At 39.8% G+C, this 25,454-nt stretch overlaps 1 protein-coding gene across 1 annotated transcript in view; it reads right to left on the reverse strand.

Moving 5' to 3' along the window:
• Positions 1–2,675: 2,675 nt before the first annotated feature.
• BDP1 (B double prime 1, subunit of RNA polymerase III transcription initiation factor IIIB) overlaps positions 2,676–25,454 on the reverse strand; it is a gene marked incomplete at its 5' end in the record, with an annotated part of 49,016 nt that continues 26,237 nt past the window's right edge. The window contains 17 exon segments of the mRNA XM_009870043.1: positions 2,676–2,804; positions 3,160–3,362; positions 4,458–4,730; positions 5,765–5,807; positions 6,665–6,878; positions 8,313–8,502; positions 9,977–10,034; positions 11,230–11,416; positions 11,960–12,101; positions 12,770–12,924; positions 13,825–14,056; positions 14,688–14,771; positions 17,977–18,013; positions 18,317–18,430; positions 22,151–22,544; positions 23,816–24,024; positions 25,037–25,250. Of these exon segments, the coding sequence (XP_009868345.1) occupies positions 2,676–2,804; positions 3,160–3,362; positions 4,458–4,730; positions 5,765–5,807; positions 6,665–6,878; positions 8,313–8,502; positions 9,977–10,034; positions 11,230–11,416; positions 11,960–12,101; positions 12,770–12,924; positions 13,825–14,056; positions 14,688–14,771; positions 17,977–18,013; positions 18,317–18,430; positions 22,151–22,544; positions 23,816–24,024; positions 25,037–25,250 (2,878 nt within the window).

Below are 25,454 nucleotides of genomic sequence, written 5' to 3' on the forward strand. Positions count from 1 at the left end.
GGCGAGTTTGGCGTTCACTGCTGAGGGGCGACAGTGACAGTTGTTTATTTTCTTCACATCCTGACCCCGCTGCCTGCGTTGCTCCCCCCCGTTCTCCAGCGTTCCAGCTCCGTCCGTTTCGTCCTTAGAGAAGGCTGTCATCCTCACAGAGCGGGCGAGGGGAAGCCAGGTGCCAGGCGAAGTCAGTTCTTTCTCAAGGAGAACCACACAACCACCGCCGGCCCTGCTGCGGCATGCGCAGCCACTCATGCACGGCCCACATCGACCGCTGGCCAGAGAATTAGTATTAAATAATACAGCCCAAGAATTAACAGCCAAATTCATAGGCTGCACTTCTGTTAGGTTATCATGAGCATTTAAAAATTGCAACTGATACTTTTAGGGAAATACAGGTAATAGAAAATAATTTATTTACATTTACATACAGAATGTGACTACTTTCTTTGAGACAGCTTATATGCAATAACAGAGGGCGTGAGCAAAGCAGTCTTATGCCACATCTTGGTAAAAATGCTAAACTTACAGGTGTCTGAGATCTCATAGATGAGACTTTCCATCTTTTCTTACACTCTTCACCATTATAAAACTTTTGTACACAGAACAGAAAGCTGTCTTCTCTCTATTAAAATTAAACTTGTTCTTTAAAAAAAAAAATCCTCTAAAAAAGTGCATGGGATTTAATGCAGGGAAAAAATGTGTAGCCCCAATTAACAAGGTAGATAAGGCACCTTAAATCTTAATAATGAAACAGTTCTTTGTTGTTTTTTTTCCTCGTAATACAAAAGCAAGCTAAAATGTACACAACTAAATGTAGAATGGTCATAATCTCTGAAAGTACTCTGAAAGGGCAATTATTTTATAGCCACTCCTCACAAATATATTTTTAGGCTCTATCAGTGCAAGTGATATCAACATGCCACATCTATCAGGAACTAAACACTTGCATACATGAAATACCTACAAGATATACAATACATAGTGCTTTATGTATAGATTAATCTATTCGATAATGTTTACAGTAAGACAATATTTAGGTAAACATTTCAAGTTAAATGGACTAGTCAAAGCACAAGATACTGCCTGAACAGAAACTGATGGAGGTGGTGGGATTTTTTTGAGTGGGGGGCACAGGGGGGCGGTGACAGTATGGTTTCAAATAAGTTACTTTACACGAGGACTCTCAGTCCCTTTTTCATCCCCTCACGAAGATACTGCTGCTGTGAGCCACATGTGATTGAGAGGCCTGCTAGCACAGTGGTCAACAGGAACTGTAGCTTTTCTGTGTATTTTTCCTTATTGACAAAATTTTAAAGGCTCCTTCAGAAGCCTTGCCAAGAACTCCTGAAAAGGCCAACATTCTCAAACTTCATCAAGTATTTCAAAACTAACTAGATAACTCTATAACAATATTTACCAGTAAATGGTTATCCAGTCCAAAGCTGAAGATAGGTTTCTTGAGAGTGTAACAATACCATTTAAACAGCAGCTTCACTTTCATAATAAATAATTTTTTTTAGGAAGTACCTGCTGGTATTAAAGTAACATGAGAAAAATTTAGACTACTAAAATCTACACACGCATTTTTGTGTAAGAAGCAATTTAAGAATAGTGAAACCGTGGTGATCATCTGACTTTGAGACTGCATGAACCTTGTTACCTTGACATAATCTTCTTGACTAGGCAAGTAAAAAACAAGACTAAAATCTAAAGCTACACCAGCATTATAGCAAATTACAGTACAAGTTGACATGCAAAATGAGGAAAATTCAACTGCTTCAAAGCAGCAAATCCTCAAGGCAAGCGCGTTGTACAGTTGTGGTTTCAACTGAATGCGTTTGTGCTACTTTGCAGAAGGAAAACCAAGGAAGTCGGCAGATACATAAAAGCAAGGAAAAGAGTCAGTATTTATCCCCTTGTTTTCAAATATAGAAGAAAATGAGCATTTATACTACAAAACAATCTCTTCCTACTCCAACAGAGTAGTTGCAAAGACTAACATTATGCAGCATCTTTTAGTAAATGATGTTTTTCTGGTTGTTCTCAATACATATTTAAGGAGCTAAACCCATTTGGCTTCTCAGGTTAAGATCTTCATGTAATTAAAAACTCGTGAAAAATAGGTAATTTGCAGATGCTAATAAAAATACTTGCAGTGCTGAACATAGCTATGTATTTCCTGCACTACTTCCAGTATTTGCATCCTGATCTACAGAGATTACACGACAGGAGTTCATCTCTCCTTCTAACATATTCACATAGCATACTTCACAAAAAGAAGTAAAGAACTTGTACAGCCAGTACCACAAACTTCAGCATTAAAATGTAAAGGGATACTTATCACAAGATTAAGGGTTTTTCAAAGCATTTTTCATTGCACTTTTCAGGAGCCGTCTCATGCACCCATTGTCAGCATCTAAACAAGTGAAACAGAAAGCCTGCAGCTGCTGGTCTGGTCCAATGACGTCAACGTAGTGGTTGAGATTATGTCAACGTTTCAGAAGTATCCAGGTTGCTTACGAAGAAATCCACGTCATCTTTAAGGAACGTAGTAACAACAGCTTCGCTGACAGTAAGTGTGGCATAGTGAGTATCAGAATAAATCAGTACTTTTTAAAAATACTCCTTTCTTGTTGCATTATACTCTCAGATCCTAGGGTCCTAATAAAGCAAATTTGCTATTCTGAATCATCTACTTCCATAAAGATATCACTGAAAAAATACTCAGAGATTCTGGTTGGCTCTTCTTCCTTCTCTTCATCTTTAGCACAAAGGGGTGGCTTCTCAGATGGCTTGTTACTTGAAACCTAACAGAAAAAGAAAAGGCTGCTCTTAACAGTCTTAGTCTGTTTGTATGCATGAGTGTGTGTGTGTATATATATATATTTATATATATGCACCTGAGCTTTCAATTTAGATAGGAAGTTTAGGCAAAAAAGAGTTTAATGAAATGGAAAACAAGCAGATATATGTGCAGAGAGAAAAACAACCACGTTCCCTTATAAGTTTCCTAGATAGGCACTAGTCATGATTTATTCACTGAAGCAGGTATCTTTCTCAAAACACGAGCACTGGATGCCCACCTACCTATTCCTGAAACAACTAATTAACTCGTCTTCACATCTGAAAAATGCAAGGGCATTCAAAAAAGTCAATACGTACCATAACTGAAGCACCAGCAGCTACATTTTCATGCTCGACAGCCAATGATGTGCTTGTAGAGGGAAGGGAACAAGTTTCCCTATCATCCTTGGTGGAAGGAGTGGGTTTTTTTAGACTTCTCTTTGGAGTCACAATCTGAGGTTTCTGGATCTTCCCCCTCTTCCCTTTTGTATCTTCTGCCGATACAGAACTACGTTTTTTGCAAATTAAAGATAAAAATCCCAATGGTTTTCGTCCGCCCCTGTTCAAAACAAATACAATCAGGTGTCACTGGATTGCTTCATAAAAGGAAGATGTAAATAGTATTACAGGAGTCCAATTCACTACACAGGAAACAGGCATACACCTCCAAAATCTATGAAAATTTTAAGAAGAAGAAACAAGTAATTCTTACAAAAGGTTTTTGCATTACTGAATATTATGGCAGGGGAGTTACCTGGTACCAGTGAAGTCACATGGAAGTCACAGTCATGAGGGAAGTACAAGGAATATGAACTTTTTGTGTTGTTAAGGGTTTATAGCTTAGAAAGTAAACTTTACGGCAAGGATTCCGATTTTAATGCAACATTACCCAATTGCTGTGGATGTCCCCGTTTTGGTACTCACACAAGCACAATCAAAGTATAAACCACAAGATCAGAAGGGACCAGTGGAGCACCACAATCAAGATCAGTGAGTGCAAGAGCAATGGAAAGCAGGAACTTAAATGTTATAGGAAGGTGTTTAAAAAGAACCAAACAGTCAGTCAAATGCATAGATAAGAGGAATATCCTCTGAGCTGTCAAGATAGAAACTTCTTTGGGGAAATGACATATCTTAAATTAGTCCTAAAAATCCAGCATGCCATATATATATATATATATATATACTATACCAGTAACAAATCTTACTGGCAGAAGGACAAAAAATCAAAACCAGTGGTTAAGTGTCTCTATCACAACACCATAGTGAGCTAAGGAAAATAACGATTATCCTAAATCTGTATCATAGCCAACAGACGTCTGCCTGCTGAAGAAGCATCTGTCAGTGTCTAAACAGACGTATCATATGTTAGTACTGCCCCTTGGTCAATATGCTAATTTAATGAATAAAATAATTTGAATTTCAAAGCAGACAGTTTGTTATTTTCTAATTTGCTGAAGAGGATGGATACTCTAACTCTTAGCCACGGAAATCACAAAGAATGGTTCTGCCTTTCTTGTAATATTAAGTGGGAAAAGGGCATAAAAAACCCCTGTGATATGGAAACAAGGCCTTTTTGACAGAAGAGGCTGACAAAACATTATTGCATAAATACCTGAGCAATGGAGTTTTTGAAGACGATGCTAGGCTTCCAGGATGTTCCAACTGTCCACATTCATGCCCATCCCCCTGCTTCCCTTGTCCACTTATTTCTGCTGTTCTGTTAGAAGTTAATTTAGACATCACCTCCTCTTCCTGTTTGGATGCTGAATTCTTGATTGGCGCTTTCCCGAAGTTCTCCAAAGTCTCCACCTGGCTTCTCTCAGCCAGTGGCGACACAGACTCAGACACCAACAGAGGTGTAAGTACTTCTTCCTTTGCTGAAGCCTCTGTAAAAGCATTTGAGAGTCATTCAAGGACTTCATTAACCTGACTTCAGTGACAGCACAACAGCACAAAAGATGTACATGATGTTCAGATGGTTTGCACCATTACAAGACAGGGACTGGATTTTTGGTTTTTTTAAAAATTTTTTTCTGAAGTAGCCATTCAGAAGTAAAAGTTCCCATTCTATTGTTAAAATCTGTAACACCGTACAGATGTTATGGGAAAAAACTGTTAACAAGTGAGATTTTATAGCACTGCCAGCTCCACCTTCCCTTCCTTTACAGCACACCATAGAACTTAGTCAAGTTATCTAGCTGTTTAAGCTGCTACAGTTTCCCTGTGAAGTATTTTTCAGGGCCAAAAAGTAGTTATCCAAGCCCTTCTGCTTTCCCTCTGATTTTTCAGAGGCAGATTAAGCTTTCAAACAATCACACTGTGCATGTATTTTCTTTAAAAAGACAAATACAAAATAAAAATAAATTATTTTGGCATTGTATGGTTAAAATACCAGTTAATACCTTTGTCTATTAGTGCTCTCCAACAGGTGGAAATATTTGCTTAACAGAAGATACGATATTTAGTTCAAGCAACTCCTAAATGTCACAACTAGACTAGCTACAGCAATGTTTTTAGAACCATTATTAAATTAACAGTCAGTATGTAATCCAACACATATACTTTGTGACAGAAAACATTGAATGGTGGTATTGGGGGGGCCGGTTAGCTCACTCAGTTAGAGCGTGGTGCTGATAATGCCAAGGTTGCGGGTTCGATCCCCATTTGGTCTCCAGGTGTTGCCTGATCTAGTTGAGAGGCGTCCCTGCCCATGACAGGGAGGTTGGATTAAATGATCTCTAAGGTCCCTTCCAGCCTAGGCCATTCTATGATTAGGGTATTACCAGAAAAAAAATTATTGCTACTTTTGTGTTAGATAGTCTCAGACTAGACTATTTAACACAATGACAACCAGTATAAAACTGTGATGTGTTAAACATTTATACTTATTATACTTTGTTTTACGAGTTTGTTTACCTACCAGAAGCTATTATTGGAGCATATGTGGATTTAATTGAATAACCCTGTATTTAAAAAAGAAAGCAAAGAAGTTATTTTGCTCAATATAAGAGGGACAATGAAAGTTGATAAAGTCATATCACACAGGTAGAGTTCTAGGAGCGATCCAGAAGACAATTTAATTCATCATTTAACAACACCTTGCAAAGCCCATCAGGAAATGAGTTATAACAAATGACTCAAGACAAAGGATGTCAAAATGAGAGGTCAAAGAAGGAAGAGGACTGTTATCCAGTCCTTTCTAGAAAAGCTCTCTGAAAACAGTGGGGAATTATCACCCATTCCCTCACCCAGGTACAATACACAATCTTAGCCTCATCACAAAAATCAGTGGCAGTCACTGCCACAAGCTTTGTCAAAATTCCAAAAGCACAGAGGGAAGCTGGAAACATGCTGGCCAGTTTTTATGTGCAGCTTGTTCTTTTCAAATAATATCCACTATGTTAGAAAATGGTAGGAACATATTTAAGAACTTCATCATGTAACAGACACCATGATGAATCATAGTATCATTTAGTGAACTGAGTCTGCCAGTCATCCCATACATCCAGAGCTTTCCCTCCTGCGATGTCACTGTCAGAAAGGCTGTGGTGAACAGACCAAATAAGGGCTATTGCCAAACTGCCTTCTAGGAAGTCTAGTGAAGAAAACTGAGAGCTTACAGGTTCTCACAAAAAAATTAATACTACCTCAACAGTTCAAGCTCTTCAAGAGTTCAAAATAAAAAGCAATCTAGGTGTTAACTTTCCTTTTAAGTTGTACATTTTTAAGCAAGTGATGCCATTAAATAAGAAACATAACTAAAATGCTCTGTGTTACACATCTACACAATGCATAAAAGCTCACTAAATGGTGATCTCACCTCGTAAGTGGCTTCCAAGTTACCTTCCAGTGCAACAGTCGGCAGAGCTTTCTTGGCAGGAGGAAAATCATTCTCTTCCAGCTCAGCAGCTGACCTTTTCTGAGTTGTGTGGAAATCTGGAATGGGCTCTCCTGATGCAATCTCTTGTTGTTCAGTTTCCATACTGCGGTTTAAAGGTGCAGCGAATTCATCAGCTGTTGTCAAGGATCCAATGCTGTGGTATAAAAAGTCATGATTATGACTGTACAAGAAGCCAAAATTTATTTTGTATAACATTTCTGCATGGAAATTATACATGGATGTATGGTGATATGCTTTCTTGCTTAATGTCAGTATTAACTTCAAATGTACTGTTTACTCCTGAGAAACATTTTGATGTGCTATCTTGTGCTTCTAGTTGTAGTTGAACCATTACAGTTCAGTTTGAACTCCACCTGTTAATTCTGTGAAAATTTAAAATAAGACAACTGATTAATAGTCCTAGAAAATCCTAAAATACATTATCAAGCTAACCATTCTATAATTCTATGATTATTGCTTATATGCACAGTTGTATCTTTACCTCCACACCCCTAAACCCTTCTACCACCCTAACACACCTCAGTACAATCTCAAAAGGCAGCAAGTCACCTAGGGAAGCCTAGGGAAGCAGCAGAGGCTGGGGAATTAGGGTAAAGTAGTAAGGGAACAGTGACATGGCAGATGTACCCTAATTCTGCCTATCAACAATTCTATCATCAGTCGTTCCACACGAGCGAGAAATCTTACACTGTGTAGCCAAAATTCACAAGACCAACCCTTTCAATAACTAAGGCGATGACATTAACATCTGATGTCACAGGGCAGGTTCCTCAACAGTGATGTGGAACTGAATCACACCTCTAATTATGATCTGAGGACTTACATTAATAGAGTAATAGGGGTTCTTTCCAATTTTGGAACACTTTCTATTCTTCAAAATGTCTCTTTCCTTTGAAGTTGTTTGTTTTGGTTTTTTTTTAACTCCCAAACTGACCAGAAGATTTAGTTCAACTGTAATGTTGAAATAACAACTTTATTGCATTGCATTGAGGAATACTCCTTGTAAAAAACCCACCCAAACTCAAACCTTTGTATCACACATTACTGAAAATTCATTACTACTCTGTTGTATAATTTGTATAATCTTTTTCCTTTTGTACATGGTACAAACCCAAGAGAGTATCTGAACTTATGTCCACTGTTAATCATATTCTCCAGAAGACCATCTGCACTAAAAATCTGGAAGAGCGATTAATAAACAGCTATGAAATTTATGAAATTGTTAAAGGACTGTAAAAATGCAAATACGGTTAGATTTTTCATTTCAACTACTTTTCATTCTAAGTATCCCTGGTAGAATAGACCCAGGCTGGACAAATGACTTCTGCTAAAAATGAAGACTTGCTCTGAAGGGTAAATGAGAATTAAGGCTGACACCAAAATCCCAGGTAACTAAATCATTAACTTCAAACCATTGATGAGATCTTTCTTAAATCTGATTAGTCCTTTTCACTGTCTTAATTTCCTGACCAGCCTGCCTCCTGCAAGTCTTCTTTTGAGAAGTTCTAATCTCTAAAACATTCAGATACCAATCAAGGTTCACTTTGATCAAAAATACAGCATTTACCTCCTCACTTCAGTCATGCTTGTTTCGCTTGCATTTATTGGGTTCAGAAGTATTGGGGCTGGTAGTAATGGCTCTGAAGTTTGTTCTAGCAAAGCAGATGCATCGAATTCTTTTGAGTCAGCTGGGATTTCCACCAGTGTTAAAATGAAGGTCTGTTCCTCCTCTGGACATCGGTGATCGTTGTTCATTACTGTATTTTTTTTCAGGGAAATCAAGAAATAACAGAAATCTATTATTCAAGTTCAAAATTACACTGTTCTATTCATGCCCTCGCTATCTTGACTAATTAAATTTTAGGAACTCATTTCTCCATGGAAAAAAGGCACTGGGGATACTCTTGAGACAATATGCTGCTTTTCTTCCTAGATAAGAGATGCATTGTCACCCCCCGGAGCCTATTCACTGCAGTGGAGTCCTGACTAGCATTCAGCATGAAGAATATTAAAAATGCCTAGTAGGGATAGAGCTTTTTAAATAGATGTTCTGGCATTAAAGAACAATTTGCAGTTTAATTAAACTTGTGTAATGGTGGTCAAATGACCCTCTGTCTTTAATTGCAACTGTCAGGTATTAAGAGTTACTTCTTCAAATGGCAGGAGTCTGCTGTTTTATTGGTAAACAGAAGGATTTTCCCCCTCACTGTGGACCTGCAGAATGGACAAACTGTCAAATGCCATCTGTTAGAATGAATTAAAAAATAGAACATTTGTAAAGTTTTCTAAAGATGGAAAACAACAGTCCTGCTCCATTACTTAAGGCAGCTCTCATTTGTGATAATGTAAAGCTGCTGTTATTCCAACCTCAACTCATTTTGGTTCTTTATCTAATTAAACATGATTTAAGATGCTCTGACCCAAGATCCTTGCAATAACAGAGCACAACAACAGATGTCTAAGATGACGTATTAGCCCTACTTTTTGCACATGCTCAGGAGCTACAACTTTGAACTGCAATTTCCATGTAAAGTATGTATTCTGGGCTTCTGACACTGTGATTTTCCCTGTTCCTTAGACAAATATTTGTTCCAAACCAGCTCCATTTCAATTTGTTTTAGGGAAAAGCAGCCATCACCTTCATACCTTTCATCACTTCTCATCAGTTAGGAGTTAATCTGCTGACTCACTACAGCTAAAGAGGGAAGTCTGATTGTCTTCTTTTCCTTCCCTCTTCTTCTTTCTCCCCTGCTCCGCACTTGCACAGTCCAGGCCTCCCACTCACACAGTTCCAACACTGGCAGTCACTCAACAGCTTCACGAGTGACTGTAGCTCGCTAAGACAGTGGAAAACTACACAGCTTCTCTCCTCCTGTCACATTCAACTCTTGATGGGTGACTCAGAGGCTCATAATAGCCTCTAACAACTGCTCAGCCTAGCACAAGGTAAGCAGTGGGAGCTCACAGCAGAGAAGAGAGCAAGAAGTTTCCCTTCACTGATATTTAAACTTAAACTGCTATTCAAAAAGTTCCCAAGTCTAAGTTAGTGCTAATGAAACGTAATAAGAGGCTAGGGAGGGGAATGGCACTGTGCTATGGGTCATTATTTTTTGTTAATTAAATAGATTAAGCATGTCAGTGAAAACAATTATCTTTTGAAATCCATCTTTGCATAATTGCAAGATACATAAGTGTGGGGTTTTGCTAACTTAGAAAATTAGCACACTATACCTGAAGTCTCTTCTGTGCTGCTTATGCATTGTTGGGCATCCTGAGCACAAGCTTCATTCTAGAAATAACACATTTGAAATAAAACAAGTTAATAAATTTGAGAAATAACACTACAAAACAGGAAAGAAACAAGCATATCAAATGCTGAAGAGCCCCAAAAACCTAGTGACATTATCATAATTGCATTTGCCAGCTTTTACTTCCAGCTATTCTACATTGAAAGGTATTATCCTGAAAAGGACAAGAAATGCTTGGGCAACATAAAATTTATATGCAACTCATTGCCTGTATTGATGGTTTGTCAAAATAAATTTATACTTCCTACAGCACAACTGTCAGAGATGACTCACACAATAAATTGCTCAGTGGCACTAAAAACACAAATTCCCCTAACCATTACAAAACCATTGAGAGCAAAGAAAATCACCCAGCTCTGCAACTCATCTATCCTTTCCCTTTTATGGCATGTAGCTTTGCTTAAAAACAGGAATACTTCTGCAAGTTGCCTCTTCTTATACTCTCTGCCCATCTTGTCAGAGCCAAATCATTCTTGTACTTTGTTCTAACATGAGATCAGCCTTAACAAATCAGCAGTTTGCACCAGGGAAAAAAGCTACTGTTCCACCAGAACTGCAAGTACGCTGATCTTGGGCAGCACTAGAAAACCTGAAGGAACCAAGAATGAACCTTTCTCTCATGAAGAAATAAGATACTTTTCGTTTATACTAGAGCAGGGATACACAAACTGCTATTAAGAAGTGGATATGAAGGACATACTGTTTGTCCAAGATAATATACATTTAAAACCCTTTGATTTGATTTTGAAATAAATGGGAAAGAGCACAGGCAAACGATGAAGTTTGTTTTAAAGCAAATGAAGATGGTGATGAAAATGCTACATCCAGCAGTGACATTTTAACTTAGTTTTAATTTAAACAAGTAACAGTAACAGGACAGACTGAATGAATATATGAGTAACTTCTTCCATCAAGAACTAAAAAACTGCTCAAGATTTTGCTTATATATATATATATATGTATCTCACTTATTGCCAAAATCCTATAAACTTAGGTTTGCAAATAAGTTTAGCTGAAAGGTTATGTTTGGTTATGCCTCTGCAAAAAAGAAAGTACTTCACCAGCTGAAGTACCAAGTTTTTAAAATGGGTGAGTACATTTGCACTGAAAACCTCTTCCTTTATAGAATTTTACAAACTGGGCAGTTCTAGACTGTGATTAAATTAAGTTCTTTACCTGAGTAAAGTTGATTGTGCAAAGGTTGCGCTCAGGAAGACAAGGATTTTGCTTAGGAAGCCCATCCACAGAACTTTGATTTCGACAATCCTCTAGTCCAAGGTGAGATTTTTCAGGTTTTGGTGATGCAGTTAGAGGTCTTAAATCTCCTGAATTTCCACAAACATCTCTCATCTCTTTTTCTGTTCTGTAATGTATATATCTAGTTAATCTGAAACCAACTGAAGATGCCCCAAGCATGGGCTGAATTATGTATAATTATTTGTTTAATATGAAAGTTTATCTAGTTGCAATGAAACAGATTACCTCTTTAAAAACTACACCATTCTACTGAACAGTCTACATAAAGTACTTCAGGAAAAAAACCTCCCTAACATCACTAATTGACACTTTACTACTAAAAGCAGGAAGCCTCACAAGGCTTTATACATTTCCAAATCAAGCGGCTCCTTAATGTTTCCTTTCAGATGCAGTTTCAAGGAAGACTATTAAGCAGCAAGGTGATGACTGAGTTCTGAAACAGGCAACACAAGTGAAATTTTTACCCCCAAGAGCTGTAGGGCAACATGTAAGACAGAAAAACCTCAGAAGTGTAAACTGCACACTTACGTGCACGCACAGTATCTGTAAGCATAGTTTCCATCACAGACTCATCCTACACATGCACTTCAGCTGCATATTTTAAGAGACTTTAGGAATAAAGTTACTACTAACTAATGGATCTCCTTACCTCTCAGTTTTATCTGCTTGCTTAGTAAGTTCCATACTTCTAGCTGCAAAATCATGAAGGACTGAAGAATCACCTGCAGCTGGTCTGACCTGTTCTAGTTCCACCTTCTGCATTTCTGCAGTACCTCTCAGGATTGTAGATACTAAGATAAAGAAGAAAAAATCAAAATATTTTTTTTGGTGTGCATATGTGTATATATATTTATGTATGTTATTTTTACATATAAGCTTTGTGTACTGAAATGTGTATCTACATAGATGTGTATATATAAGTACACTACAAAATTAATTAAAATTAATTTTGATGTCTATGTACACATGTATATTTATGTCTAATTTACATAAGACACACATACCACCTTGCCTTTGGCATGTTTTGCATTTTGTCAGTGACATGAAGATAATTAAGAGTTTGAAAACCATGTATTTTTCCAGCTGATTTAAGAATGGCAAAACATTTCTGTGTATTTCCCTTTCTGGTTTTAAAAGAAGGGAAAGACAGTAATAACAGAAAAAAGTACATTGTATTGTACTGTATTTCTGTGATGGGCAGTGCAAAAATTTAAGGGCTTTTCCAAGTAATTTAAGACCTGCACAGATAAACTCCCATTCAAATTTAATTTATTTTATGCAGAAAGGTATACTTATGGGTAAAACCATATCTTAAATGGACGTCCTACGTTACAGTGGTGATGCACCATTTGTGAATATGAACAGAAAGTGAAGACTTTTGGCTTAGTTTAATTGCATAGAGATGTGAATCCATCAGAAGGAACCATTTTCAGAATCCTAGAATAAGAAACAGGCTTACCAGTTTGAACTTGCTCTTGTTCCACAAGTACATTTGTATTAAGTGGCTTCTGAATTATGTTTCCACTGGACCTCAATACTCCAAAGTCCAGCTCAGGTTTCAGGAGTCTGTCTCCTGGTGGTGTCATACTATTCATGGTAGGCAAAGAGCTCTCTCTGCATGTGAAAAAGCAAAATGCCATCAATATAGTTCTTGATTTTCGACAGTGCAGAAAAGAGAGATGCAGTAGATGAGACAAAGAAAGCTAAAATACAAGCTGCAGCTGGCAGAGGTGACATAAGACTCTTTGGCAATACAAAAACTAAAGATCATCAGAGAATAAGAAGAGGCAGGAATACTGCAACCTAGAATGTTCCCTACCTAAAGAAAAAATGAGTAATTGAAACATTTAAACTTGAGAAGCTCAGAAATCTAACACTGATCACATGCTAGTAAGTTCTGATTAATAATGTAATAAAAAAGAGCCACTGGACTTGCTTATAATTTTTCAGAGGAGTATCATCAGACACTTTGTTCAAGCAATCAATAAATCAAATAGTCTTTAACACTTGATCACCAGCAGATTTTTTCTGAAAAGGTGTTCCATCAAGCTGTTTCAATATTCACAACTGCTTGCACAAAATTAAAAAACATAATGACAGAAGATCAACCGGTTCCTTGAGATCCCTTTGCTCTGTTATCTTTGAGCTACACTGCACAGCAGAAGTGACACTTCAGCAGTTTGCACTGGCCTGATCAACTGTACGCATTTTGGGAAAACGAGCTTGGTAATTAACAGTGATCCACACCAAGTACATTGGAATATTCTTTTCCCACCCAACAGGGTAAACTTAACTTTAGGACTGAAGAGCAAGTTCAACATCCCCAAAACTATATACCAACACCTCACAAAAGAAAGACAAGGGGTCTTCCAGATTATATACCAGATTATCTAAACTAAGAAGTCTTCACTTAGCAAAGACTGCTTGCAATTCAGTAAAAATGCCAGAAAGAACCTAGCAAAGGTAAGTACTGGCAGAGGATCTCTCTCCTTGAGAAAAAAGTAGTAACTGAACCTGGCATCTGTTGCATTTTTCTCAAAATATTCTTCGACGCCTATTCTTGTGCCATTGCTTTGATCCTCCATATTAATGCTGCTTCCATCCTCAGAAGAGACTAATTCCATGGCAGAAGTGTCTGAAGAAAGTAAATACTGACTAGAAGTTCTATTTTCTTCGGAGCAGGTGGGGGTTACAAGGCTATTGGCCATGTCCATCTCATCTTGAGCAGGTAACATGTGTGTCCATTCTGCTTAGAACAATAAACAGAACAGAAAAGCATAAATTGAAAGACTCAGGTCTGGCATTTACATAAAGCTACTCTACTGATGTTCAACTTCAAACCTCATTTAACAAAGTCTGCATTCTCCAAAGATGCAAATGCAATCCTAAGATCACAATTCTCTTAGTAAGAATACAAAAACAAACATTCAACCAATGAAAGCAAGTAAATTCTAAATAAAAGTTTAAAAAACTAGCCTAAACCCAGGTAATTCCTGGTTGCAGCTAGTTAGGTAGAACAAGCTATGCTTCATTTTAGAGGCCTAAAAAGACTACTCACAAGTTATGGTCATTTAAGCCTGATTCCTTTCTTCAGTCCAGTTTAAATAACTAGATTAATTCAAACACATCCTTCCTAAAACAGGTCTCAGAAACATCTTTCTAGTGCAGGGATGGAGTTATTAGTCTTACTCTTTCCAGCCAGCGGGCTTTGCCTGGTCTCACTACGTGTTACGGTCCAGCAGGACTATAACCATGAAAGACTTCTGACCACCTGCTCCGTAGCAGGAGGTACAAGAGCTTTGCAGTCACTGCTCCATCCCTCCTTACGTGGACTCAGAAAGTACAAGCAAGACTTTGTTTCAAAAATCAGATCGTACCTTCACTGCTCGTTTTTAGCTGGAACATTGGATCACCCATGGCTAGTAAAGTCATGGCAGCTTCAGTGCTTCCATCATTAATTCCTACAAAGTTGTTCACACATGTTAGAAGTCACAAGCGTATTAACCAAAAATCCACTTATCCATATTCAAAAAGCATTTGATGCTGTCATCAATGTAATGAAATATTTAATTGTTGCCATTCATTCATCAATGTGCTTGTACACAGCAATTCTCATCCACTAAATTCAAACTCTTGCAAAAATACCGAGCAGCAACATCATCCCCTTTAATGGTGTGCTGGGCACAGAAGGCAAGGTGTTGGCAGCAGCGGAGCTGCCTAGGCACAGCCAGTTCCACTAACCCACTGCAGGACACAGCTGAGCCTGTCAACCATAATGGCAGCTCCTTTGGGAAACATGTTTAATAAATGGGAAAATATCGCACCGCAGTGAAAAGTGAGGGAGAAAAAAAATGTCAGGAACAGCCCTGTGAACACAAAAGTTGGTGAGGAAGGAGGGGAGGAGTGGCCCATGCATGAGAGCAGAGATTCCCCTGCGACCTGTAGAGAAGACCTGGCTGGAGCAGGTAGACATTCCCTGCAGCAACTGCACTGTGGATCACGGTGGAGCTGACTTATCCTGAAGGACTGTGCCCCACAGGAAGGACACCACACTAGAGCAGGGCAAGAGTGGGAGCAAAAAGTAGCAGCAGAGATCAAGTGTTAGGAACGGACTGGAACCCCTGTTCCTGGCCCCTGCACCCCCTGAGGGAAGGAGGCAGAGGAATGGGAAGCGAAGGTGTGAGGCTGAACCTAAGAAGGCAGAGGGGAGGAGTAGGTGTTCCAGTTTTTGGTTTTGTGTCTCACCACCCTACTCTATTTTGTTTGGCAAGTAACTAAATTAGTTTTCCCCTGGTTGAATCTGTTTAGATAAAGAGAGGTCCCTGTGTTTATCACAACTCCGGAGCTTTTAGATTTTACTGTCTCCCCTCACCCTGTTGCGGAGGAGTGAGAAAGCAGCTGGGTGGGCATCCTGCAGCTGGCCAAGGTCAGCCTGCCACTGTCTTGGCTTTGGCTGGGGGAGTTAATTTTCTTCCTAGTAGCTGGTTCAGCACGATCTTTTGGATTTAGTGTGAGAATAATGTTGGTACCACACACTGATGTTTTAGTTGTCACTAAGCTGCACTTATCTAAACGATTTTCAGTTTCTCATTCCCTGCCATCAAGGAGGTGCACATGCAGCTGTGCAGGAGCTGATCTGAGCCAGCTGGGGGGATGTTTCCACCACGGACCACCTTGCTTGGTGCAAATCCGGGAGAGTTGGCCATTGGGGTCACGTCACTGCTTGGGCATCAGCCAGTGGGTGGTGAACAACTGCTCTGTGCATCGCTTGTCTTTTCTCAGGTTTTATTTCTCCTCTTTGTTATACCAATTCTTATTATTTGTTGTGATGAGTTTGTGTCTGGTGGGATTGTGGGAGAAGGGCTGCGAGGGATGGCTCCTTGAGAAGCTTCCAGAGCCTCCCCCAGTCCCAGGTCAAAGCTGTACCCACATGTTTATTTCTTGGTCTCTTTGTGTCCTGTCTTTTGTGTTGGTGAGCTGCTTCTTTGTAGGAGGAGGTGGGAGGAAAGTAAAACACGATCATTGAAGAAGCAGGGCAGAAAGGCATGGCTGCAGAGCATTTCCCGGAGGCTGGTGGTGAACGAAATGGCAGGGAGAGGATTGCCTGCAAGCTGAGGAGACCATCTGTAGTGAGAGGTCCAGGATGTCACAGCACCTGGAGGACCCAGTGCCAGAGGAGAGAGAGACTGCGCAGGAGCAGAGGGCACTGCAGCCACGGGTGGGTCCCACACTGGTGGGAAGCACTGCCACGGAGGGAGAGGTTTGCCTGGCGTGAGATGGACACCCCACGGCAGCAGGGAAAGACTGCCAGGAACCCCCTTCTCCAGGAGGATGGACTGCCATAGGCAATGAGCAACAACAGAACTGCATCTTCCAGCCCTGATGATGATGCAGGGGAGGAGACAGCCAGGAGGAAGAGGTAGGAGGAAGTGTATTTAAGATCAGGTTGTACTTACTCATTTCTCTCACTATCCCACTCTGACCTAACTGATAACTGGTGGTAAATTAATGTTTTCTCCCCAAGTCTGCGCTGTCTTTTTTGCCTGTTCCCATAAGTGGTGAATGAACCCTCCCCGTCCTAATCTCAGTCCTTGAGCTTTCTATTTTTATGTCGAAGTTTCTCCCCATCCCTCAAGGGACAGAGGTGGGGGTTAGCAAGCAGTTGTGTGGTTATTTGTTGCCAGCCTAGGCAGCCAGCTCAAACTATGACATTACTACATTTTATTATCAATGTTACTAAAGTTTAGTTATTACACTGTTATCTCAACCCATGAGTTCCTTTTTTTTTTCTTTTTTGGTTTGTTTTCCCAGTCCTCCTCTCCATCCCACTGGGAGCAGGAAGAGTGAGCAAGCAGCTGCATGGTGCTTAGTAGCTGGCTGGGGATAAACCACGACAGCCACAAACGGAAAAGAAAGAGTAACAGTTTAACCACAGAAATCCATAACCTGCAGTGTTGATCCACACTGCAGTCTAGACTCCCAATTCCTAATCTCTATCCAGAATACATCTCTTTGCCTATCACTAACTGATCACATCCAACAAAACACTTCCATCTTCCAAAGCTATTGTACTGAAATAAGTCCAAAGAACAAAGTAGTCTTCTCCTCCATCAGCAAAGACAGCAAGTCACAGCAAGTGTTTCCTAGGATGAGGTATTGAGAATGTATTTAAAATGAAAACTGAAAGCTCTTCTAAACAGTAACAGATCCATAAGAGTTTCTAACACATCTCATATGTAAAGAATATTTGCTTCTGGAAGACTGTGATTGCAGCTGGTCACACATGCTATTTTACCAATTTGGGATATTAAACTCAGAGACCACAAAGATGACAAAGCTATCAATCCACCCACTCAGTCATGTAAACTCTAAGTAAGCACTTGCAAAGATTCCTCTTCTCCCAGTACAGTTAACCATGGCATGGGAAATTGATGGATGGGATATTAATTCTGATCCTGGACAATGCTCTGTCCCTCTCTTTGACAGAGAACAGTAAGAAAGAAAAGGGTTTAAATCTCCTCCGAAATATAAAGGCATCCATTATTTCATGAACAGTTTTGTGGGGTTTCTTTTAAGATATATAAACGTCTAAGCTTCCAGCAAGAATAACTACACAATAGCAGGAAGTTAATGGGAAAGATAAGAACAAGATTGTTTCATACCTACCTTTGTTCACCTCTGGATTTCCATGAACGGCTGTTTCCTTAAATAAAAAGAAAAACAACATAAAAGTTCTATAACAAATCAGTCCACAATTTTAACTTAATGCTTATGGGTAAATTCTCTTCCCAAGGGTTTCCATGGCTTTGAAAGGGTATTTTAAACACTAACAATCTTTATTTACAAAGTTTTCCCATAGCTGTATGTCCCTCATATCTATGTGGGACAGTTACGAGTCTGTCAAGCTAATGCCATTAGAAACAGACATGGCAACCAGACACTGCCCATGTAGCTTTAGATGTGCTATGAAACCAACCAACCAACCGACAAACCAACCAGACAGAGCTGCTGAGGTGCTTACTTTTTCCTCTCTCTGTACCTCTGGCTGGACAGATGCATGGGAGAGACTTCCACCATCAGTAACCACCTGCAGATCTGGAACATTCACAGGTATTTCCAGCTGTAAAAATAATTTTAAAAGTAGTTCAGTTCATCAGCCCCAAAAGAAAATCTCTCAAATGCAGTTTTATAAACCAAATGTACTTAGTAGAAGTTGAATATTTAGTAGGATCCTTCCCAAAAATGAATTCTTATATCACATATTTTCTGATTTAAGAAGACAGCAGTTGCACGAACTGGAGGCAGAACTGCTGGTGCTGCTTGTAACTAAGTGGATGCATCAGACAACTTAAGACGTTGATTCTAATTGCTTATTACTTCACAAAACTAATTTATGCAGCTGAGATCCTTAATGGTGGCCATTTACCTTATTATTATTTTTGTTAGTTTTCACACTTCTTCTGCTTTTTAGATCTTCAGGAAGTAAAAACCTGTCCAAAGTAAGACTAGGGAATACACTCACCCACCATTTGCCATATAAATCTTTTTCTTCTTCTTTTCACTGTCTATTCATTGAGAACATCAGACATTTTTAGAAACAAGGACTTGAAATTTGGCAGAAAGGTTAAAGTATTTCCAGTGAGGTTCTTATGAAAAACACTGGTCAATCTGAGCAGCTTTCAGAGACTTGCACTTTTACAGATACTTTCCACTGACCTATTCAAATTTGGCAACAGCTGAGTCCTCAAGTATGCAGTCATATTCCTTACTAGCACTCACTGCTCCTGTGTGTTAAAACAGGGAACTTGTTTATCACTCCCGCACCTAATACAGTCCATTGGGGAGGTTTAGATATTAGAAAAAACTTCTGTACTGTATGAGTGGTGAGACATTTGAACAGGCTGCCCAGGGCAGGGGTGGAGTTGCCATCCCTGGAGGTGTTCAAAAAACGTGTAGATGCAGCACTTCAGATGTGGCTTAGTGGTCGTAGTGGTGTTGGGTTGATGGCTGGACTTGATGACCTTAGAGCTCTTTTCCAACCTTAATGATTCTACTATTCTATTCTATGATTCTATGATCTTTGAAATAAAGGGATATGGCAAAACTTTACACACAACTTTGCTACCCATTATTGTTCTAGAATGTCTTCATTGAGCTTCAATTTCTTTTGCCATTTCAACTCAGAGAAAGAAAGTGTGATTAATTTATTCAGGAGACAAAAAAAGCAGAATTTCAATGGTAGAGGAGAGGAAGATGACTAGTAGTAGCAAGCAAAAAGAATTGGAGTGAACGGAAGAAAGTAATGATGAAGAGCTGAGGCAAGAATAGAACAGGCTGGTTAAACAGATATGGAATGAAAGAAAAGAATGAAAGGAATATAAAAAGAGTGGTAAAGACATCACTGAGATAAGACAGGCTAGAAGGGACAAAAAAAGCGCAAAGAACTCACGTTGAGTGATAGGGAAAAAAAAATAGAAAAACATCTAAAACCTTTAAGCACAATCCTTTTCAAGGCTTTGACTAGAGTCCACTGTTGCCAAACCTCAACATTTTCCCCAATGACAAACAAGTAGGTATGTAATTTCCTCAATAGTGACTGATTTCAGTGGACACAATACTAAGTCCTGCTACCATCCTTCAGTCTCCATTTTTATTCTGGTCTAGGAGTACAATTAAAACGTAGGCCTGCACTCTGGGCTTAAAGCTTCCAACACTAGAAATGGAAGAGACAAACCATACAGTTTTGGAAAAAACCTGACGTAGACGGTCTGTCAGTGACAGCAGCAGAGACTGGGGCCCATGGATGTGCCCGTGCCAGACAGAGCAGGAACATCCCTGAGTGGACTGCAGCCCACGGAGGACCCATGCTGGAGCACAGGCAAGAAGTGGAGTTAAACTCTATAGCCTGAAAACAAAAGGACAAAGACTGGAGAATTTTAATAAATACATGTTTAAACTTTTTTTAACCCATTGAGTTGTAAGCTACAGAAAGTACTATAGTAAGGACAATGTGAATCAAAGGAAGACAAGCCTCACGAGAAACCAGGCAAGTGCAGCAATGACCAACCTGACCTAGTACTGGTGCTCAAAAACTCAACGCAATATGCCACATCTCCTGAGCAACAGTGTAGTACTTGGAGATCGAGGCATGGACCCAACTCAAAATGCCCGCCCAATGTTCTTTAAGAGGGTGGCTCACAGAGCGAGGGAATTATATCCATGCATCTATCAAAATACAGGAAGAGAAGTTGTGGTTAATAAGGAAGAAGTAGATAGCATAGGACCTAGGCGTGACACAAATGGTATGAAACAAAGGGTGAAGATTGTACTAGGTATAGCAGGGATAAAGTTAATTTTCTGCATAGTGGCCCACATGGTGCTGTGTTTGGATTTGTGACTACGGCAGTGTTGCTAACATATCAGTATTTTTGCTGTTGCTGAACAGTGCTTGCACAGTGTCAAAGCCTTCTTCTTCCCTACGCTTTGACCCAGCAAGTAAGCTAGGAGTGGTCAGGATGTCACAAGAGCACACAGTTAGGACAGCTGACCCAAGCTGAAAAAAGGGATATTCCATATCATATGATGTGCTCAGCAACAGATGTTCATGGAAAGGAGGAGGAAGAAGAGGGCATCTGTGGTAACGACATGTCTTCCAGAGTAACTCTTACGAAGCCTGAGGCCCTGCTTCCAAGGGCAGGCCATTCCTGGAAACGTAGCGAATAAATTCCTTATTTTTCTTTGCTTTCATATGCAGCTTTTGCTTCATCTATTGAACTGTGTTTGTATCAACCCATAAGTCTTCTCACTTTCCTTCTATTTTCTCCTTGTCTCACAGGAGAAGGGAGTGAGCAAGCAGCTGTGCATCTGCCCAGCTAATGGGCAAGGTCAGATCACCATGCAGGTAAAGTTTCTTGACAAGAGGGACACCGCATAAAACCCCACCTCTTTCCTTTCCTTATTTCTTAACATTCACACACTAAATTGTAATTCTTTGTTTTCACAGAATCACAGAATGTCAGGGGTTGGAAGGGACCTCAAAAGATCATCTAGTGCAGCCCCTCTGCCAGAGCAGGGTCACCTACAGTAGGTCACACAGGAACATGTCCAGGCAGGGTATTGAAAGTCTCCAGCGAAGGAGACTCCACACCCTCTCTGGGCAGCCTGTGCCAGGGCTCTGTCACCCTCACAGTGAAAAAGTTTCTCCTCACGCTTTTGTGGAACCTCCTGTGTCCAGCTTCTATCCATTGCCCCTTGTCCTGTCACTGGACATCCCTGAGAAGAGCCTGGCTCCGTCCTCCTGACACTCCCCCTTGACATATTTATAAACATTAGTGAGGTCACCCCTCAGCCTCCTCTTCTCCAAGCTAAAGAGCCCCAGCTCCTTCAGCCTTTCCTCACCAGGGAGATGTTCCATCCCCCCATCATCTCTGTGGCTGCGCTGGACTCTCTCCAGCAGTTCCCTGTCTCTCTGGAGCTGAGGGGCCCAGAACTGGACACAAGATTCCAGATGTGGCCTCACCAGGGCAGAGCAGAGGGGTTGTTTTATCATCTTGGGCCTCAAAACACATGGTAAGCATGGTAGCCTATGGCTACATTCAATGCCAATAAACAAACTGGTGAGTGCTCTGCAGACGTACACACGGTTTGTGAATGTGACTGGACCTTAGACCAATTGCAGTGTTCTGCTCAAAATCAAGTAACATCCCTGCTACCCTCAATGCCATTCTTAATGAACTAAAATAAATTGGATAAAACCTAAGTACTTGGAGACTTAATTAAAGTAAAAGCTGTTTAAACAATCCAAACAAAAATACATATGCAGAACCCAGCTACATGATACCTCCTCCATGGTTTCCTCTATCTGAACAGGAACAGGTTTCGGAGATCGAAGACCTATAGGAATAAATGCTGGAGCTTTGTTTACTTCCTCTGGTGCAAAGCATTCATCTTCATTATCAGGCTCAAAGTCATCTATTTCCTCCTCATCCTCCTCCTCTTGAGAAGCCCGGAGGGTCACCAAGGTTATCTTGGAACTTCTGTGCTCCTTTCCAGGCTTCTTTTTATGCATAGTTTTCAAACTTTTGCCTCTAGTAACACCCAGTTTAACTGGTTGTCTTTGATTCCCCTTCTCATTGCAATCAGCCTCGCACTCAGAGGCAGAAGAAGCAGCAGTTCTTGGGTTCGAGACATGTTTTGGCAGTGCTATCCATTTTGATGACCTTCGGGACTGCCTTCTAAAGCATAAAACAAAAGCATGTTTGGAAAAAAACCAAAAACCACAACAATGAACATTAAAAAAAAAAAAAAGGCGTGCCACAAATCAAACTAAACTTAGTGAATAAAAACGGATCATTGTGACCGACAGGACAAGCTATTTACTTCCTAACGTGTAGTGACAAAGATGCATCCACACACCATTTAATCAGAAATCCTAATTTCTTCATGTATGAAAAAAAACACCGATTGTAAATGTTTCAGGATGTTGGAAAGCTGCACAATTAAATTTACAAGATACAAAAACCTTTAACTAGAAAAGGATGAATTACTTTTCATGTTGACAGATGTGGAAGTCACACACTTTCACGTCATGGGAAAATCTGCAGTTCTCTTTTGCTAAAGCTATACTAGAAGCCCCAGACTATGATCAACTTTAGTTGATCAGACTAATGTCTAGAAATTAGAGCTGCCAAATAATAACTAATTATCTGCTATGGTTTCTCAGACTGCAGTCTCTTCAATAATCACCTGCTTAATGCCTCCCTCCTCAAAATGATGGGCACGACCACTTTGGGTACAAAAAATAATTCCAGATTTCCCCCAAAAACATCCTCCCAGGTAAAGTGGTAGTGAGGGGAAACAAATAGCAGCAGAAGTTGCTTCCAAAACGGAGTTTGTGTTTAGGTTAATCCTACAATCACTGTGTCCCCAACACAGGTACTTAAAAGTCCTCCCCATAAAATCAGGAATTTGTGTTGAAACCAGTACTGGATGGGGGATGGGCTGGTGGGAGTGCTGGCTGTGCCTATTTGATGAGAGTGCAGAGCCTTTGCAGTGAGTACAAGCATTAAGGCTTTCTACGTCTTCCAAGAAGCTCTCCAGCCCAAATGTGAGCCCTGGTGAGCTAAGTACCAGCTCTTTCAGCTGTCCAAGCTTCCCTAACCCCAGCAGGACTGGAATTGCAACATCTTCCAAGGCAGTAACTATTTCTTGCATGACTCGTGCACCCATCAAAGTCCGTTAGTGCAATCTGAGAGGTCAGAAAGGAGCTTTAGGCAATTTAGTCTGTGGAAATCAGAGTCTATCAGCTGCTACCACACGCAGAGATGAGAGCGCAGCAGGGTCAGACCCCTGCACGCATCCAGCAGGATTCAGGTGGAAGGCACAAGGACTGACATCCGGCAAGCACTCATACAACACACTGCAGAACTAAGGCTAATAATCATGCTTTTAAAACAAAAGTTAAAACCAATCAGTTGAGCTTACAAGCCAAAATCAGTTGTTTTACCTTGTGAGATTGTCTGATTTTTTTTCCTGAGCGGCAGAAAGCTGAGAATCATCTTGTTCTACTTGACTGTCATTCTCTGACACCTGTGGAGTCTGAAGTCTGCTATCCTGCCTGATTCTTTTGCAAGGTGCTTCCTCAGCGTCTGTAAAATCGTGTTGTCTTGTAGCCTTTGAGAAGGATGTAGTTTCCATGATGTTACTCAAGTTTTGCTGAACACAGGAGACCATTAATACTCTATTAAGTGCCAAATATTTTAACTGGGTTTTGGTGACAAAAGATTTGAAGAATTAAGTTTGAGTTCCTGCTCCAACATGCTCAGCTGTCATTTCTGATAGCTAAGGACAGTTCCTCCCCATTTTGTTTAATTTCAGGCCCTGTAGCAGATATGCATTACATGGTATTATCTATGATGCTCAAGCTCCCAGTGCTGCTGTTGGTGACTAGACCAAAGCCATGCTCAATTTAATCAAGAACAGCAACTCTTCAGCAATGGGAAAGACAAATCACCTTCTAAAACTACCTCTTAATTTAAAGAACAATTTGAGAGGAGAATTTTTCTTCTGCCCTGAGAACAAACTAGGAAGAAAAAACTACCACAGTCTGCAGAACAGCATTTAAATATTATTCAAAACACGCACACACTCACAAGCATGTCCCAGAACATAGAAAACCTCAGCAAACACATTTTTGTGAACTACGGATGCTTGGCTAAAATATGTTAACTGCAAGATTTTAGTGATGCATCTAGAAAATAAGGAACACCCTTTAAACTTGATTCAGATATCACAACTTCAGACAGAGAAGGAACAAGGTTCAAGCAGAAGGTGATCTGAACTTTGTTGACAAACATTTCACCTTATATTTATACGTATTTTAGTATCTGTTTAGAGGTATCTGATATTCAACAGCTGCCTTAATTTATGTTTTTCAATGAATAATGGGCAAATTAATTGGTAGCAGTGTTATCAGGTATTTATGATAATGCAGACTTCTGACCATAGAAAACTGCAGAATTTAAGACAGCAACCTACATTACATAATTCCACAGATTTTAGATACTCTGTCCATTTATTCAGTATAATTTTCAATACTGAATTAAAAAAAAAAGTCACATTAATCTTTCCCAGCTATATACTAGATTTCTGTGACATCTATGGTTTTAAGAATGTAAACACAAGTACTGAGGTATAAATTAGCTCAAAACACATGGTCAGCACTTACAGTGGATACACTTGTTTCTTCTAATAACAAACATGGTTCTGCACTTCTGTCCTCGCTGTCCTCTTCTCTGTTTTCACCTTCTTCAGGACAATCTTTTTTTCTACTAACTCTTATTAGGCTTGGCCTTGCGTTCCAGTAGGGTTCCCCCTCTTGATACAGAGGTTTTGTATCACTCTGTTTACTTCCTTCTTCAAAACTTAATTTATCATTGAACCTACAAAAATATTTTTCAGTTTTTACTTCTCAGGAACTACAAAACAGACTCCAAAAGTGGGGCTTACTATCAGTGTTTTCCATTTGTACTAGCCGAAGTTTAAAAACAAAGGAAGAAAAAAAAATGTGAAAAGCAGATAATTTGCTTTTCTATAGTAGTGGACCTTTCTGATTACTTTTAGGAAAATATTTTGGAAGGATAACA

This window comes from Apaloderma vittatum, unplaced genomic scaffold (assembly GCF_000703405.1).
Source record: "Apaloderma vittatum isolate BGI_N311 unplaced genomic scaffold, ASM70340v1 scaffold17465, whole genome shotgun sequence".
In the NCBI taxonomy this organism is placed as follows: domain Eukaryota; kingdom Metazoa; phylum Chordata; class Aves; order Trogoniformes; family Trogonidae; genus Apaloderma; species Apaloderma vittatum.